General features: G+C 39.9%; 2 protein-coding genes across 5 annotated transcripts; both read left to right on the top strand.

Moving 5' to 3' along the window:
- Positions 1-4,771: 4,771 nt before the first annotated feature.
- Positions 4,772-5,276, top strand: LOC104593990 (small ribosomal subunit protein uS9-like). Its single transcript, XM_010254113.1, has 2 exons — positions 4,772-4,782; positions 4,871-5,276. Exons 1-2 carry the CDS (start codon positions 4,772-4,774, stop codon positions 5,274-5,276), a joined length of 417 nt encoding a protein of 138 aa, XP_010252415.1.
- Positions 5,277-10,780: 5,504 nt separating this feature from the next.
- Positions 10,781-17,567, top strand: LOC104593787 (putative serine/threonine-protein kinase WNK4). 4 transcript variants are annotated; one of them, XM_010253790.3, is made up of 8 exons: positions 10,781-11,695; positions 14,594-14,859; positions 14,994-15,217; positions 15,417-15,574; positions 15,674-16,001; positions 16,123-16,446; positions 16,656-17,203; positions 17,338-17,567. In XM_010253790.3, the coding sequence occupies exons 1-7, from the start codon at positions 11,606-11,608 to the stop codon at positions 17,159-17,161; spliced, it is 1,896 nt and encodes a 631-aa protein (XP_010252092.1). In that variant the 5' UTR covers positions 10,781-11,605; the 3' UTR covers positions 17,162-17,203; positions 17,338-17,567. The 4 variants fall into 4 exon arrangements, with proteins under 4 accessions (XP_010252092.1, XP_010252091.1, XP_088744172.1 ...); XM_088888046.1 differs by having other exon boundaries at positions 10,797-11,695; positions 15,408-15,574; XM_010253789.3 differs by having other exon boundaries at positions 16,656-17,567.

Here is a 17,567-nt window from a genome sequence, read left to right as displayed (position 1 = left end):
TCCATAGATAGAAGTGTACAAAGTCAAGTAAGGTAGCATTTGATAAGAGTTCTGAAGTCTAAAAACATTACTTTTTAGAAAGTTGATCTGAATTTGTATTTCAGAATTGAAATGTTTAGACCGCATGCTATCACTAAATGCGCTCAGACGCGTTTCATATGTGTTCAAAAGTCTAAAATGCCCCTGATAATATTCGAATAGACACCCCTTTTTAAACCCAAATTTCTTCTCACTCGAGCTCCAAATCGAAGCAATGGACAAATCTCTTCATGATCTAGGTTTCCATTCTTCTGGTGATCTATATTCCAACGATCAACGGTCGTCAGGCGATCTATATTCGGTTTTTCTGATGACGATTGGTGACTCATTTCCTATCACATTTTTGCTGCACCAACAACTGTGACAATAGAGGGAGAGAAACAGAGAACTCGAAGGGAGATGGCGATGGAGAACTTGAAGAAACCTATAGTTGTCGGCGATGGAAAACTCATTTCTGTTCTTAGATGCTTGATTTCTCTCTCTCTCTTCCTACCACCACCGTTGCAAGTCTCAACAACGACGTTCGATTTCCTTCTCCCTCTCCCTTTCCCTCCCTCTCTCTCCCCTGTCTTCCCGCCATTGTTGAACCTAAGGGTTTTTTTTTTCTGTTTTGAACCTACTCCAACTCTCCAAGAGCTTTTTCCCCTTCAGAGCGAGCAGCAAAATGATAGCCCTATATAGCAGGCCTCATTTGCAGTCGTCGGGTGGAAAGCCCCTTGAGGTGTTGTAACAGCTTTCGATCCTCAGTCACTTGCAGCTTCCTTGAGCTGCGTGGTGAGAAACCAACCAGGGGTTTTAAGGCTGCATTTGGCATTCCTTCTTTAAGGATTTATCTATTTTTTTTTCGGTTAAAACTCAATATTCATAGGTGCATTTTATGATTTTAACCGGTTTACATCAGGGTAAGTACAACTTTGTAAGCACGTTTAATTAGTACTTGAAAACTTTTTTGACACATGTTTCTTAAAATACCCTCAGCCCACCCTTGAAAAAGATTAAAACCCACTTTTGACAATTGTCAAAATATTTATCAAGTGCTCATTTAATGTGCTTACTTATGTTGTGCCTACTAGAACCCGTCCCCATTTTCATTACAAAAAGGATATAAGCCCTTAAAATAAGGAATTCCAAGTGCATCTTAAGACACAATGCAAATCTACTTCGACTGCTGACTTGCTAAGGCCAGCTGAAAAAAATTCGGAAGCCAAAGGTGTCCTTTCCCATTGATACCTTATGATATTTATATACAAACGATGGAGTTCCTTTCTCTCCAAAACTTTCTAAAAACAAATTCCTAATCCAAAAGAAAAACAAATGACAAAACAAAAAGACTTCCTAGGTAACATACAGATCCGGGACTCTTGCGAATCTTATCTCCGTTCAATACTCCCCCTCAAGGTGGTGCATGAGGATTGCGAATGCCCAACTTGGGAAGGAAAGAGTCAAACTGTCTTTGTCTGAGAGCCTTGGTGAAAATGTCGGCAAGTTGTTCACCGGTTCGTACATAAGTAGGTGCAATAGTGCCGGCTAGGAGCTCATTGCGAATGAAATGACAATCAACTTCAATATGTTTGGTTCGCTCATGGAAAACAGGGTTCGTAGCAATGTGTAGAGCAGCTTGATTATCACAAAGCAAGCGAATAGGCTGAGGATGAGATATACCCAAAGACGATAGCAAACCTTTTAGCCACTTCAACTCACAACTGATAGTGGCCATTGATCGGTATTCAGCCTCGGCAGAGGAATGGGAGACAGTATGTTGTTTCTTAGTCTTCCAGGAGATGGGGGAATGTCCTAACATGACAAAATACCCAGTAAGAGACCGACGAGTTAGAGGACAACTTGCCCAATCAGAATCACAATAAGCATACAATTGCAGATCACTATCAGAGCGCAAAAATATTCCTTGACCAGGACATCCTTTCAGATAACGAACCACACGTAATGCCGCATCCCAATGATCAACACGAGGACACTGCATAAATTGGGCTAGGACATGGATACAATAACTAAGCTCCGGTCATGTAATGGTTAAATAAATCAATCGGCCCACAAGACGTCGATGTCGTTCGGGGTCATCCAGGAGTGCTCCGTCAGCAAGGGCAAGTTTATGATTCTGAGTAATAGGAAAGGGAGCAAGTATGGACCCCAATAAGTCAGTTTCTGTAATAATATCAAGTGCATATTATCTTTGGCAAAGAAATATCCCCGATGATCTGCGAGTCACTTCGATGACCAAAAAATATTTAAGAACACCCAAGTCCTTCATGTGAAAACACCGGTTCATATACTGTTTAAATTTGTGTATGAACTCTGGGTTATTCCCACCAACGATTAAGTCATCAACATAAACCAGGACGTGCAAGACAAGCCCATTCTTGCGATATGTAAATAAGGAATAATCAGAATAGGACTATTCAAACCCAAAAGTTTTCAAGGCGGCACCTCACTTAGAAAACCAGTTCCGGGGGGCTTGCCGCAGACCATACAAAGATTTCCAGATTTTGCATACCTTTCCCGTCCCGGAGGCCGAAAAACCTGGAGGAGGTTTCATATAGACCTCCTCATGGAGGTCACCGTGTAGAAAAGCATTGTGGGCATCCATTTGATGCAGTTCCCAATGTTGGGCCGCAACAACTGCTAAGAAGGTTTGAACTGTGACCATTTTAGCCATAGGGGCAAATGTCTCGTTGTAATCAAGACTTTCAACTTGAGTGTTGCCCAGGACTACCAACCGTGCTTTAAATCTTTCAATGGATCCATCAGAGTTGTACTTGATTTTGTAGACCCATTTACACCCGATTGCCTTTTTTCCAGTTGGGAGGTCTTCCAAGGTCCATGTCCCATTGTCTTCCAAAGCCTATATCTCTTGGCACATAGCCTCATGCCATCGAGCATCAGTCATTGCCTCAGAGAAACGAGTAGGTTCTCGGCCTGCAGTAACAGTTGCCAAGAAATGTCTGTGTTTCACAGAAAAATTATCATACGTCACATAATGAGTTATGGGAAAGGAGTACCTGAGGATTGAGATGATGCGGGAGAAACAATGGAGGGGTCTAAACGACGAGCAGAGTGTGTGACAAAGTCTTGAAAATAGCTTGGGGGGGGCGTTTTTCTCGATGTCCGCGGCCTAATAACTCCATGGTGGGCTGAGAAGCAGCTAGAGTTTCATTATTTCTGCAACTTGTATGGCTCCTTGTCTCATCAAGAGGACCTGCCTCCTCATCATTACCCGTATTTTGATGTCCTTCATTGATCGTGTCGCTCCCCTTGACTTCTATATGATGTGACTCAGATACCATGTCTGGAGGAGTGGCCCAAGGCAACGGAACATTTTCTTTGGCTATGGGAGGACTGGTTACTGAGGGTTGATGTTCCGGACTGGTAAAGGGAAACTCGACCTCACTAAACACCACGTCTCACGAGACGAAGTAATCCCCAGACTCAAGATCGTATAATTTCCATTCCTTTTTCCCAAAAGGATACCTAACAAAGACACACTTCCTACTCCTAGCGGCAAATTTGTCATGGCCCCGAGTATGCGAAAAACACAAGCAACCAAAAACTCTGAGATGTGGTGTTTTACCACCAAGAAGGGTCGAAGGTGTCCGGTTAATCAAGTACCCTGCGGTCAAAACACACTCACCCCAGAAATTGATCGGAAGATGTGCTTGAAACCTGAGTGCTCTGGCCACATTCAAGATATGATGATGCTTTCTCTCCACATGACCATTTTGTTGTGGTGTTCCAACACAGGAAGTCTGGAATAAAATCCCTTACCCATCAAAATATGATTTCAAGGATTTAAACACTGTTCCATTATCACTTCTTACCACCTTAACCTTCTTACTGAATTGTTGTTCAATCATTGCACATAAATTTTTGAGTGTTTGACCAACTTTACTTTTTTCAGGTAGCAAATAAATCCAAACCGCTCAAGAATAATCATCAACAATTGTCAAAAAATATACAGCACCGCAAGATGCAGGTACTATAAGCACCCCATAAGTCATAATGAATCAAAGCAAAACAATCGGTCACTTTATTGCCGCTTTGAATAAAAACATCTCTAGTTTGCTTTGCCTTCAAACAAACATCACAGGTTTTGTTCTTACTATTATTGGTATTAAGAAGCAAACTAACCGTTTGATAAGAAGGGTGTCCCAATCTCCGATGCCACAAATCACATGATCCAATTCCATCTGTCTTGTAAGCACGAACCGACACCACACCCTTAAAGACATAGACCCTATCAAGCTGTTCACCCGCACCAATCAGAGTCCTCGAGATGCGGTCCTGTATCACACACAACTTATTTGTAAACGTCACAATACAATCTATGTCACGAAGTAACCGACCTATTGACAATAAATTACAATTGAGTTTTGGGACATATAATACGTGCAACAATTTAAAATTATTTCCAAGTTCAACAATGCCTTTTTTCACAGCCTCGGTGTGCGCACTGCACCGTTGGGTAAGCTAACTGGACAAGGTGCAACATCATAGGTGTCGACGAGCACATTTAAATTCCTTATCATGTGATGTGACGCCCCAGAGTCAACAATCCATTCAGTGAAGTAATTCTTACCAGAGAGCTTTTCATTAGTCCTAGTTTTGTAAGCATTAAGCATGCTTACAAGAGTCTGTCATTGCTCGTCATTAAGCCCGTTCAGTCCGGTCCTGTCTTCATCATCCACAACTGCATTAGCAGCCACCTCACGTCCTACTGATGACTGAGCAGTATGAGCCTTGGTCGTACCTCAGCCACATCCATCAGAGGGTCCAATAGACTTACTTGAGCTCTCACCGTTCTTGTCGTTGTTGGCAGGCATGGTGAAAAAAAGACGGTCGTCGCCGTTACCCACTACAAGCGCGGGAGGGGTCTGATCAAGATTAACGGTTGCCCGATCGAGTTGGTGGAGTCGGAGATCCTCTGTTATAAAGCTTTCGAGCCTATTCTTCTGCTCGGTAGGCACCGGTTCTCCGACGTCGATATGCGAATCCGAGTAAGAGGTGGTGGGCACACCTCGCAGATATATGCAATTCGACAGAGCATCGCCAAGGCATTGGTTGTGTACTACCAGAAGTACGTAGACAAACAGTCGAAGAAGGAGATCAAAGACATTTTGGTGAGGTACGATCGAACACTGCTTGTTGCGGATCCTCGGCGTTGCGAGCCCAAGAAGTTCGGTGGGCGGGGTGCTCGTGCGAGGTTCGAGAAATCATACCGTTGAGGAAGCTGAAGTAATGGATTATGTAGTTGAACAGATGGCCTCATATAAGAAGATACGCCGAGTTGCTTTCATCAATACCATTCCAAAATCTCCTGCTGGGAAGATCTTGAGAAGGCAGTTGATTGATCGTGCTCTCTCCTTTGCATCAGCTAAGTTATAATCTTATCTGACAGTCTGTGGTTCCTCTATGCCACAGCTACAGTGACGTCACCCGACGATTGACGCAATGGTGGAGCAGTGACACTTCCTTCTCCCTTTCGACCTTTGTAGTTCCGACAATTCCAACGGTTTCATCTTCCTGTTTCTTCCAATCTCCTTTCTCCGCTCTAGTGAGAGGAGATATGAGACTATTGTTTCAGCAGTTCCGATGATTCTGACTTTTTGTTCAAAATCAAGAAGTTCCTCTTCACTCTCATGCTAAAGGTCGCCGACGACAGGAATCAAAGACCCTCGCAGTAGCCAAAATCGCCGTAGGCAACGAAAAGCTTCTCTTCACTCTCGTTTCGTCGACGACAGAAAAAGGGAGACAGAGAGGAAGGAACTTAGCAAAGCTCCTTGGTTAGTTCCAGACTACCAGGATAGAGAAAGAGAGAGCCAGATTCGCGAGCGTCTTGGTTTTGATTGGCTCTGATACCATGAAAAAAATTCGAAAGCCAAAGGTGTCCTTTCCCATTGATACCTTATGATATTTATATACAAACGATGGAGTTCCTTGCTCCCCAAAACTTTCTAAAAACAAATTCCTAATCCAAAAGAAAAACAAATGACAAAACAAAAAGACTTCCTAGATAACATATAGATCCGAGACTCTTGCGAGTCTTATCTCCGTCAAATACCAGCATTGGTTCTCTATAGGAGTGTCAATGGACCAATTTTGGATTGGACCCCATCCAAACAAAAATCAATTTGGACGAATTGGAAGACCAACAAGACATATTGAGTTGGACCAGTCCAGACTTAATGGTCCAAAGTATTTATTGGATTAGATTGGATCTGGTCCATCCATAATGAATTTATATTGGATTGTATTGAATTGAGCCAATATCTAGTTCGTTTGATAGAAGATAAGAATATAGGTGTCAATGGACCAGTATTGGGTTAAAGCCAATCTAAATTAAAATAAATTTAAACAAATTCGACAATCTAGACATTGAATTGGACCAGTCCAAAATGGTCCAAAATATTCATTGGATTGGATTGGACTTGGCCCGTCTGTAATGCATTCACATTGGACTAGATCAGATTGGACCAAATCCAATCCAATTGACACCCCTAGCTCTATGGTTAGGGGCACTTGAAGCGAACCGGTTGAACTTGAACCTTTGGGCAAGGTTTTTAAAACCAGATCGAACAGGGAACCGTTCTAGGGACCGAATCTCGGGTGGAACGGTCCAACCATCTAATTTGAACGAACAACCCGTTCTAACTTAAAAAAAATAAATAAAACTAAAATAACAGCCAAAAACTGTTGTTCGAGCCAATAGTTCAATTGTTTGACGACCAGGTCAGTGGGTCGCTGACCAAATCAATGGTCTTTGGCCAAAAATGGTTTTCCAATTCCTGGTTTTCTGAACCAACTATCCACCAGTTTTCAAAACCATGCCTTTGAGCAATGGTTTTGAAATCTAATCTGACTCAAAAAAAAAGGAAAGAAAAGAGAATGTTGATCTACTTACCTCCCCACTTGATCGGGTAAAATGTCCCCTGCAATAGAAAGCAGTGTTTTCAGGACGGTCAGACTATTTGGCCCGAGAACTGTCTAGGTAACCGGTTCCATTTTACCCAAAATCTGGTCCCTAGCCAAAAATAGTTCCAATTCTGGGTCGGTTTTTAAAACATTGGTAGAAAGCATTATACAAACAACCTACCCAACCATGAGTTCCATTTCGTCCATCGCTCATTGAATCAAGTGGCTCACCACCTGCCTTCCACTCTAATGCGATCCAACTTGGTGGCGTTTGATAAATCTGAAATCTGAAAAGTTAAAAAGATATTAAAAGTATTTGAAATCTGAAAAGAGGCATAGCTACTTTTCTCTTTTTAGAGGCTCTGAATAGATAAGTTTGTTTGTGTTGGATCAACCCTTCAACATCTGAAATTCCCTAATTTTACTATTTCACCACTAAAACATACTATTTGGTAATTTTGAGTTCAATTTGCATTATTTCATAAAAAATAATTTATTAAATTGAAAATATGAGTAAATTATAAAAATAAAAAATAAGAATAAAATTGAAAAATACATATAAATTTATAAATTAAAAATAAATTGTTAAGAGCTAAAATAATAATGAAAATAGTAATAAAGTCCATGAAGCAATGAAAAAAGATTTAATAATTATCAAACTATTAAATTAAAATTATTAAAATATTTAATAATTAATAAAAATTAAAACAATTAACAATTGATATAAACAAAAGTATAAAAGTAAAAAATTATTAAAATTGGAAAATACATATAAATTTATAAATTAAAAATAAATTATTAAGAATTAAAATAATAATAAAATCTATGAAGTAATTAAAAATATTTAATAATTTAGAAAATTAATATAAAACTATTAAAGTATTTAGTAATTAATAATAATTAAAATAATTAATAATTAATTTGGTGTACATTTGAACGCCGCTACTAAAACAGGGTTGTTGCAACTACGGGAAGAAAAGGGGAGAGAGAGGGGGGAGGGAAATCGAACGCCCCTACTGAGAGTTGCAGCGGTGGTGGTGGGAAGACGGAGAGAGAGATAGAGACAGAGACAAAGACAAAGAGACAGAGACAGAGAGACAGAGATAGAGACAAAGACGGAGAGAGGGAGAGGGAGAGGGAAATCAATCACCACTATTGAGAGTTGCAGCAACAGTGGCGGGAAGACAGAGAGAGATAGAGAGAGAGAGAGGGAGGAGGGAAATCAAACACCGCTGCTGAGAGTTGCAGCAACAATGGCGGGAAGACAGGGGAGAGAGAGATCTAGAGAGAGAGGGAGGGAAAGGGAGAGGGAGAGGGAGAGGGAGAGGGAGAGGGAGAGGGAAATCGAACGTCGTTGTTGAGACTTGCAACGGTGGTGGCAGGAAGAGAGAGAGAGAAATCAAGCAGGAGTATAGGTGCAAAACAGAAAAAAAAACCCTTAGGTTCAATTTGGAAAAAGTACAAATGTAAATACATATAGTATAAATACATACAAAATATAAGGTTTTACGATAAACATATTTGCATTTATACTCCTTCCAAACTGAGCCTTAAAAACGTGACCAAGTTGCTCAGCCTCAGAAGTCAGAACCACTTGAACTCTCACCCACGCTTGAGCTTAGCCAATAGCCATTAAGCTTGCTCGACTGAACCTACTAATTAATCGCATGAACCTGTACAGTTAACAGAAACTTTACCAATGTCAATGCACGAAAACTTTATTTGTTATTCCACCAGGCGTCTGTCAGTCTTAGCTAGATTAAGGTTTTCGCACGAAAAATTATATATAATGGTTAATATTTATAAATCGGTATTGGGTATCGTATTGGATAAGTCGGATATGGATATGAATATGGATATACTTTGAAAACGCATGGGTACGAACGGAAGATATAGAAACACTTGGATACACTAGTGAAATGCATACAAATCACATAAATATATTAATCATACTAAACCAAAAGCTGAATTATCTATGAATAAGATATAAATACATGAGAAATGTATGCTCCAATAGGTTATGTGAAGAGAAATATTACAATAAACAATATCGGGACTCTAGAACATTCAAACTCTGTATAATAATTCTCACACTTTCAATTTTATAATTATAATTTTTATTTTTTCTTAACTTTTGGGAATATTTATTAATTTAGTATTTTATTTAAATAACAACTATTTTTTAAATAATAAATGTCTTCATTTTTAACATATAATGTTTTTATTTTACACATAATTGCAAAATAAAATAAATAAATCATTTAAGATAGATAAAATAAATTATATTTAATTTTCAGTTTTTATTAATTTTTTTTGGGAAAATTAAATCTTAAATTATTCGTTTCAGTTTTTGTAACTATAATTTTCTGTTTTCCATTAATTTTGTTGGGAAAATTTATTTATTTAGTATTTTTATATAATAACTATTTTTTCAAATAATAACTATGTTTTCATTTTTAACATATAACTATATGTAAAATAAAATATATAAATCATCTAAGGTCAATGAAATGTATTTTTTTTATAATTTTTAGTTTTTATTAAATTTTTTGGAAAAAAATTAAATCTTAAATTATTTATTTCAATTTTCATAAAACTATTTTTGAACTTGTATTAAAGATGAAAAACAATCCAAAAATACTCAATGTACAAATTTGTCAAATTAGACATGGATACACCTCCATATTGGTGTGTATCAGACCATATCCACCGATACGGTGCGGTATGACCCGATACGGAGGCATATCGTACCGATACACATGACTTATAAGATACATATCCAATTATAGTGTATTCCGTACCCATGATCATTGATATGGATACGGTACGCCCCTATCGGAAGTATCGTATCGATACCTTAATGCTTGATTTTAATATTGAACTTAAAAAAATAAGGAATTATCCGGCTGCCATGTAATAAAGATTTTGAGTTCAAATTTAGCTCTTAGCAGAATAAAGCAAGAAGAAATAATGAGTCGTTTTTATGATGTATTTTTGTTCTATTAATAATTTATAATACCTTTTATAAGTTATTTCTACAAGTAGTTTTATAAGAGGTCCAAAATTACCAACAAATATATATGATGAAGGTTCACTTCACGCATCTCTTGAGCTTGAGACAACTTTTTGGATTTCATCATTAACATTAATGAAATACCAAGAGAAACCCATTAAAACCATAATCCACACAGTTTTTTGTTTTTTTTAATCCAATAATCCACACGGTTGGTAAGGACGAAGAAACCGAGGAAGTACATGTATAATTGTCACGCGTGCACCATACACATCAGAAATGCTTTTTCCAAAGGTTATGCAATTTTACGTGTCAAAATATGTTTTTTCTTTTTTCAGCCAAATGGTGAAAATTGTATTTAGCTAACGGGCCAGGAAAGCAAAGCAAAGGGTTTTTGTAATTTGTAAGTTTGGATGGTTGCGTTGCGATAATAATTTGTAATCGGGTTTGACTTTGAGAATACTGCCAATCTGCAATTATTTGGAGGGGTTGTTGGTCGGCTCGGCTCAAGAGTCAAAAAAAAAATCTATCTTAGCCAAGCGTTGCCACTGAGTCAGGAGGGCTGCCTGGGTTCTGTGGAGCGTGGAGCACTAGAGTATTGAGTAGGGTTCCCGTTCAACTCAAGTGTGCGCTAGGTGTCGACTGTGAGTGTCGAGACGGTGACGGTCGAATGAAGTAACGCCGTTAAGGCTACTGTCAGATGAACCGCGCCACGCATATCGACTAGCGCCGCCAGCTCAGTTATGTGGGGCCACCATCACACTTCCGTCTATTACTTTCTCTCCCTTTATCTACGCCTCCCCCACCCTCACCTCTCTCCATAACTTTTTGAATCGTCTCCTATCTCCCTACTTCCGTTTTTGATTCTCCGTCTGTCGCCGCTCTACGCCCTCTAGGCCTAGGTCGGTCTGTCTGTCTGCTCCCCCTGTATAAACCGACTCTCTTTTATTGAACTTCGCTCTACAAGTGATCTCCGGTTGGATTCCTCCTCTTCCGTCCACAAATGGTTCTACCGAAGCGTCGCCACAGATTCTTCAAGTTCAGAAGCCCTGCTCTCCCACACAGCCTCGTCTCTAGTTTCTCCAATTTCTAATTAAGCTTCTTCTGTATCCCTCTCCCGAGCAAACAGAAATACAGAATACTCTCCCTCCAGCTCTCCTTCCAATAACAAAAGATTCGCTAGAAGCTTCGTCAAGCAGAGGGAGAAAAAGATAATCTTGTTTTCCTTCTCTCTCTCTCACACGCACCTCTCTCTTTCTCTTTCATTCATTATTCTGGGCTCACATTAATTCCTTCTGTCAACTATCTTTCTTCGTGTCTATCCCCATCTTATAAATCAAATGTCTGCTAGAGAATACGACTTCTCAGGTGCGGCAGTTGTGGAAATGGCTTGGATCATGCTCAGGATCGACTACTCCAGGCTATTCTGGCTCCTTTTTGGTGTCTTCTCTTACGAAAACCACGAAGGAAAGCCTCGGATCTAGCAGCCACTCTTCTTTGTTACCATTACCCAGATAAAGTCAAATAATACTACTATTTATATACATATACTTAGAAATAAAAGGAAAAGGTGAGTCTGTTCGTCGTTTTGAGGTTTCGAGGATCTACTCCGTTCACAGTGCGCAGAACATGTACAAACCGCTACTCAGGGACGGTGTTGAGGGAGTCACCGTCGATTATGGGTACGTCGAAACTGATCCAACCGGCCGGTATGGACGAGTAAGTTTTCCGCCCTGATTTTTTTTTTTTCATATACACGTATATTTATATATTATATTATATAGTTCGTATTCGTATTACATGAGAGAGAGAGAGAGCATCTCTGACTCTGATGAAGCATCATGAGGGCAAGGACTAAAGATGGATTACCTACCTTGCTATATTTTATATGAAAAAACCCCCCCCAAAAAAAAAGAGAGAAAAAAGAAGAGAAAGGAACAGGCTTAGTTAAATGAACAGCAACTTGCTTGCGAGAAGTCCACCATAATTTAAAATATAGGTTTGTTGCGGTTCTTAACCTTTAATATTCATTTCTCAAAGTATAGAGATAAAGACGTACGTTAGTTAGATCAAATGATATCTTATTTCTATTGTGGTTCGATGTTCATAGCTAATTAAGAAATCCTGAACAACTGATGGTTTCAAGTCTTGTCTAATCTACTGATTAATCCATTCATAAAACTTAGTAAACCAAAATTTGCCGACTCATCATCTCCAAACCTCCATACACAGAAGAAAGTCATTGCTAAAACTAAGGCCGTCCTAAGAGCCATCCTGACTTTATAATGGAAAAGGAACATGTTCCTGACTTATTACTACTTTATTTATCACCAAAATTCCACTTTTCTAATCTTCAATATTTCTTCTCTAATTAAATTGCAAGTCTTTTTTTTCCACTTCAAAGAGATCCCTTGCGCTGATTCCATTTCTCCATTCCTCAATTCTGGTTAACAAAAACAGATTTTCTCCTGGATGAGCGGAGAAATACAAGCAGGGTGACAAGATCACCAGTAGCTAAACGGGCAAGAGTCTGAGCAACTCTGTTTGCAGATTTAGGAGTTTAGGAATAGCTCATGAAGGAGACCGTTCATAACAAGGTTGATCTCATGTTTTGATGAATTCTAAATAAACGTTTTCAGTAACCATTTTGTTCTGTTTTTTTTTTTTTATTTTTATTTGATAGCAGCTTATTTTGTTTTCTAATAACCCTTCTTCGTCCACTAACCAAGGATTAAAGGTCTGACCCCAAGTTTCCTGAAATTCTTAACAATCAGTGTTTTAATTCCTCATAATCTACAATCCGCATAGGTATATAACCATCGTATAATGGTTGTACCCTTATGGGTGTTTTAATTTTATTAATTTAAATTGATAAGTTAATTGTAACTTGGAGATGAGCATCACATCATTGTACAATTTTGTAAGAAGGAAAAGGCAAGTCGTATGATGCTCGAAGGATAGTTCATTTATATTTGCTCTTCACCCTTGTATAAGAAAAATCCTCCAAAAATTCTTTGTTGTATTTGTACGTAAACTTTATTTTATGAGCATTAATAAGCTTTTGAAGCTCGGGTTGGAAAACATGGGGCTCGGCACAGTGATTGGATAAGAATCTCTGGGGGCTCTTGGATTAACAGAACCATAGATCTTGATTCTTGACGACCAAAATGCCCTAGATGTGACGCCTCCCCAAGTGAGTCATTTGATCTCATCCATTTTTTGGCTCATGGTCATATCCAAGAACATGTTGAATGGTCAACAGATTAAACACCCACCACCTCCCCCTCCAACTGTTAGCCGTCACTAGCCTACAATAAGGGTTGGGCTGGGCTGGATGTAGATTTTACGTTAATGCCTGAAATAGTGAAATGGCTTGTTACGTCCAACAGTGGGCTGGGCCAGACATCTTTTGGCACAGATGACTCACTCACCTCAGCCTGGTTGACATGTTAGCTGCAAATTATACCATTTTGTGCAAGAGGGCGATCCAAATTCGATCTATGATAGGATCGTATTTAGATCCACCCCTATCGGATCTTATTCAATCCGATTTATAGATCTATCTTTATTTTTTCAAAGTTGTTCTGATTTTTTTTTCCAAAAATTCAATGTTAAATTCAATTTGAATAAAAGTTTGTATCTGAAACTTTTTTTTTTTAATATTTGCATCTGAGTGAGGTATATTCCATTGGATTCGATCCCATCCGCTTCTCTTACCTTACAGAGTATATTAATAAGTTATAAATATCAATAAATGCCATATTATTAACAGGTGTTAGTGAAATCAGTATTTGAAGTTTTGAATATTGGTGACACATCAATAAATTTGTGGATATGTTACATCATTTGTTGGTGGGGCCAGTGTCCAAAATCATAATGGATGGATACTGGGTACTGGATCCCACGTGATGCACTAAATCTACGGTGGGTGTCCAAGGACTAAGTCTTCGTATTCAAGGACAGTGCTAAATGACGTCATAGCAACATTGTTATTAATTTGTTTTGATTTTGGGGTTTTAAGTTTTAACCGTTCTCAGTCCACCCCTATCGCTATTCGCTAGGGTGGAGTTAAGATTTGGATTGAATCCTGACCGTGGATTGATGCTAAATCCACGGGAATGATGCGGTTTAGACTAAGAGGGGCTACAATTTTAGATTTATGAGGTGGATTGTCTACGATGGTTTTTTCACATCCGATGGCCTGGCGTGGGCTGTTGCGTGGCTCACTTAGGGCCTGGCCTGGCCTGTACCTATGTCATGTCCTTTGGTTAGAGGTCAGGGGCAGTTTAGCAATGCTTCTTCCTCTTTAGAACAGTGCTTGCTATCATCGCAAGTGAGGCACTAATCACAAAAAGGACAATAGTTAATACGCATAATCTCCTGTATTTGTAAGAAAATCTCAGTTTACTTATTTTCCGGCCCGGCCCGGCCCGGCCCAGCCCAGCCCAGCCCAGCTCCGAAATTGACACCACTGATAGTATAGTATTATAGTAGTAGTGTTGGTGATCCATGAGAAAATCTTTGTATCTTTGTTGCTGCCTTTTGTCCATAATTTGGGTTATCAAATTAAAATTGTGACGACGATTAGCGTTCCCTGGGTTCCATTATGTGTTGCAGTTCGACGAAGTTTTAGGGCGAGGAGCCATGAAGACGGTATATAAGGCATTTGATGAGGTCCTTGGTATGGAGGTGGCGTGGAACCAAGCCAAGCTGAATGACGTCTTCCGGTCACCGGAGGAATTGGAAAGGCTGTACTCGGAAGTACACCTCCTGAGCACCCTCAACCACGACTCAATTATCCGGTTCTACAGCTCATGGATCGACATTGATCGCAGAACCTTCAACTTCATTACCGAAATGTTTACTTCAGGCACTCTCAGAGAGTAAGACTTGTCAACTTATTCTCTCCTTAAATTTAAATCTTCTTGTTTACTTTTACGTGCTTATTGCTGAATTAGGTATGTTATGTACTGTGGCGTGGCATTGTGATTGTGATGAGTTAATTAAATTAATCCAGGTATAGACAGAGATACAAGCGGGTGGACATAAGAGCCGTGAAGAATTGGGCCCGCCAAATCCTACACGGTCTTGTGTACTTGCATGGTCATGATCCTCCTGTTATTCATAGGGACCTCAAATGTGATAATATCTTCGTCAATGGTCATCTAGGGCAAGTCAAGATTGGTGACCTGGGGTTAGCAGCTATTCTTCGTGGGTCTCAAGCGGCCCACAGTGTTATAGGTAATCATCATCATCTCTCATCTCCCATCTCCCATCCTGGTTCAGTCCTAAGACCGGGCCAACGTGGCTGGTTCATTTAGCCTAGGTTATTGGTTATATTTGGGAGAATTGAAGTGAAAGTCCATATATAGCGTGGTGAATACTTGTATCCCCATTCCCCAGTACTAAGTTGAGTTAAATTTGATTTGAGAGTTGTTAGGCACCCCGGAGTTCATGGCGCCAGAACTATATGAAGAAGAATACAACGAGCTTGTAGACATATACTCCTTTGGAATGTGTGTGCTAGAGATGCTTACCGCCGAGTACCCATACAGCGAATGCTCCAACCCAGCTCAAATCTACAAGAAAGTGACGTCGGTAATTAATTAAGCTCCATTATATTATAATTTATAATACATATTTAATTGTCGTGAATAATTAATTAATATACTCACGTCACGTCACGTCACGTTATAGGGAAAGCTACCAGCCGCGTTCTATCGGATTCGCGACTCGGAAGCGCAACGCTTCATTGGGAAATGCTTGGACACCGCCGTAAAGAGGCTCCCTGCCAAGGAACTGTTGCTTGATCCCTTCCTTGCATCTGACACTGAGGAGATGTTGCCAACTCCCAACCCTCCTACTGTTGCAAAAGATGTTGTGCCTCCGCCGGAGAGTAGTCAAGTATATGTGCCACAACCAGTTGCTCCAGCAATAAGCACTACTACAGACATGACAATCACAGGGAAGATGAACCCTGAAGATGATACCATCTTTCTTAAAGTTCAGATCGCTGATAAAGATGGTAAGAGGAGAATCTATCAACGGGTTCTGAGAACAAAGTTATATTGATTTAGTTATACACAGGGTGATTGGATTGGATGGTGAAATTCTGAGCGGTGAGGAATTTATTTTGTTTCTTACAGGTTGTGTGAGGAACATATATTTTCCATTTGACATTCTAAGTGATACTCCGATCGATGTGGCAACCGAGATGGTGAAAGAGTTAGAGATTACAGATCGTGAACCGTTTGAGATTGCAGAGGTAATAGAGGATGAGATCTCAGCTTTGGTGCCACACTGGAAGGAATCTCAACACCATGACCATCCTCACCAAATTCTTAACTATCAAGATGATGATGACGATGTGCCCTACCATCCTTCGTGTTCATTCTCCTCGTGTTCTTCTCAGGCTTCACTCTCTGTCTCTGGATTGATCACTTCCTCGTATGGCTACGATTGGCTCCAAGGTATGCTGTGCTCTGATACATATACACACTTGGGCACAAAAGCAATAAGGAGTTAGGACTTCGAGGCTCAGTTGTATCTGTTCAATGGAACATTAATTGTTTTTAGTTTCAACTATATATATATATTATGCTGATCACAAGTCACAATTGTCTGAAAAGCCAAGCTCAAACTCCAAAGCTAATTGGTGAAACAATAAATGCTGATGCAGGTGACTTGTTTGGTGATGATGATGCGAGCTCTCAAAGCTCCGTATGCTCGGGCAAGTACTCCAACTTCAACTACAATTCCGGCAGTGAACATGATTTCAATCAAAGTCCTAGAAGAAGAAGAGATCAGTACTACTGTCCGGCCGCAATGACTCACCAATCCACGAGATTCTGTCCCGAGGAGAAGCCGAGGACGGGCCACTTCATTGGTATGAATCGACAAAGACAACCTAGCGTCCTAGCAGAGTCTCGCAGAGCTTGTGGTAAAAATGAACCTGCAGGTAATACGTTAATGGATAACCGCCGATTGACAAGGAACCGATCACTGGTGGACGTACGTAGCCAGTTGTTACACCGCTCTTTGGTGGAAGAGGTAAACAAGCGTCGCCTGTTCAGGACAGTCGGTGCTGTGGAGAGTATCGGATATCAAGCTCCCCACGAATTTTCTGACAAGGATTACCGGCTTATGTGTGTTAATCCTGCATGTGGGGGCTTGGGGAGATGGTAAAGAGGCGAGGATTTAAATGGTGACCGGGTGGCGCGGGTGGAGGTGATTATTTTAACCTCTCATCTCAAGTTTTTGAAGTGAATTTCAAGACCGACGACGCCATATGTCTGGACTGCGATTAGTTTCATTTCATTTCATACTGATGTAAATATTTATGCATGGTGTGTTTGTTGTAGTGTGTGGTACACAAGTATTCGAGCCCACCGTGATCACTGTTTTTTGGATGCTATTCTACTAGAAGTCTGGAACCCAACTATGATCAGTTTCAGAACTTGTGTTGGGCTTGGGCTGGGGCAACGTCTTTGAGGTTTGGGCTTGGGCTAAGGCCTTGACACTCCCCCACAATCTGTCGAACCTGATGAGTATATATTTATATATATGTGTGTGTGTATTTCTATATTGCAAA

This window comes from Nelumbo nucifera, chromosome 5, assembly GCF_055504915.1.
Source record: "Nelumbo nucifera cultivar China Antique chromosome 5, China Antique-T2T, whole genome shotgun sequence".
NCBI lineage: Eukaryota > Viridiplantae > Streptophyta > Magnoliopsida > Proteales > Nelumbonaceae > Nelumbo > Nelumbo nucifera.
This window is presented reverse-complemented; position numbering and strand designations above follow the sequence as displayed.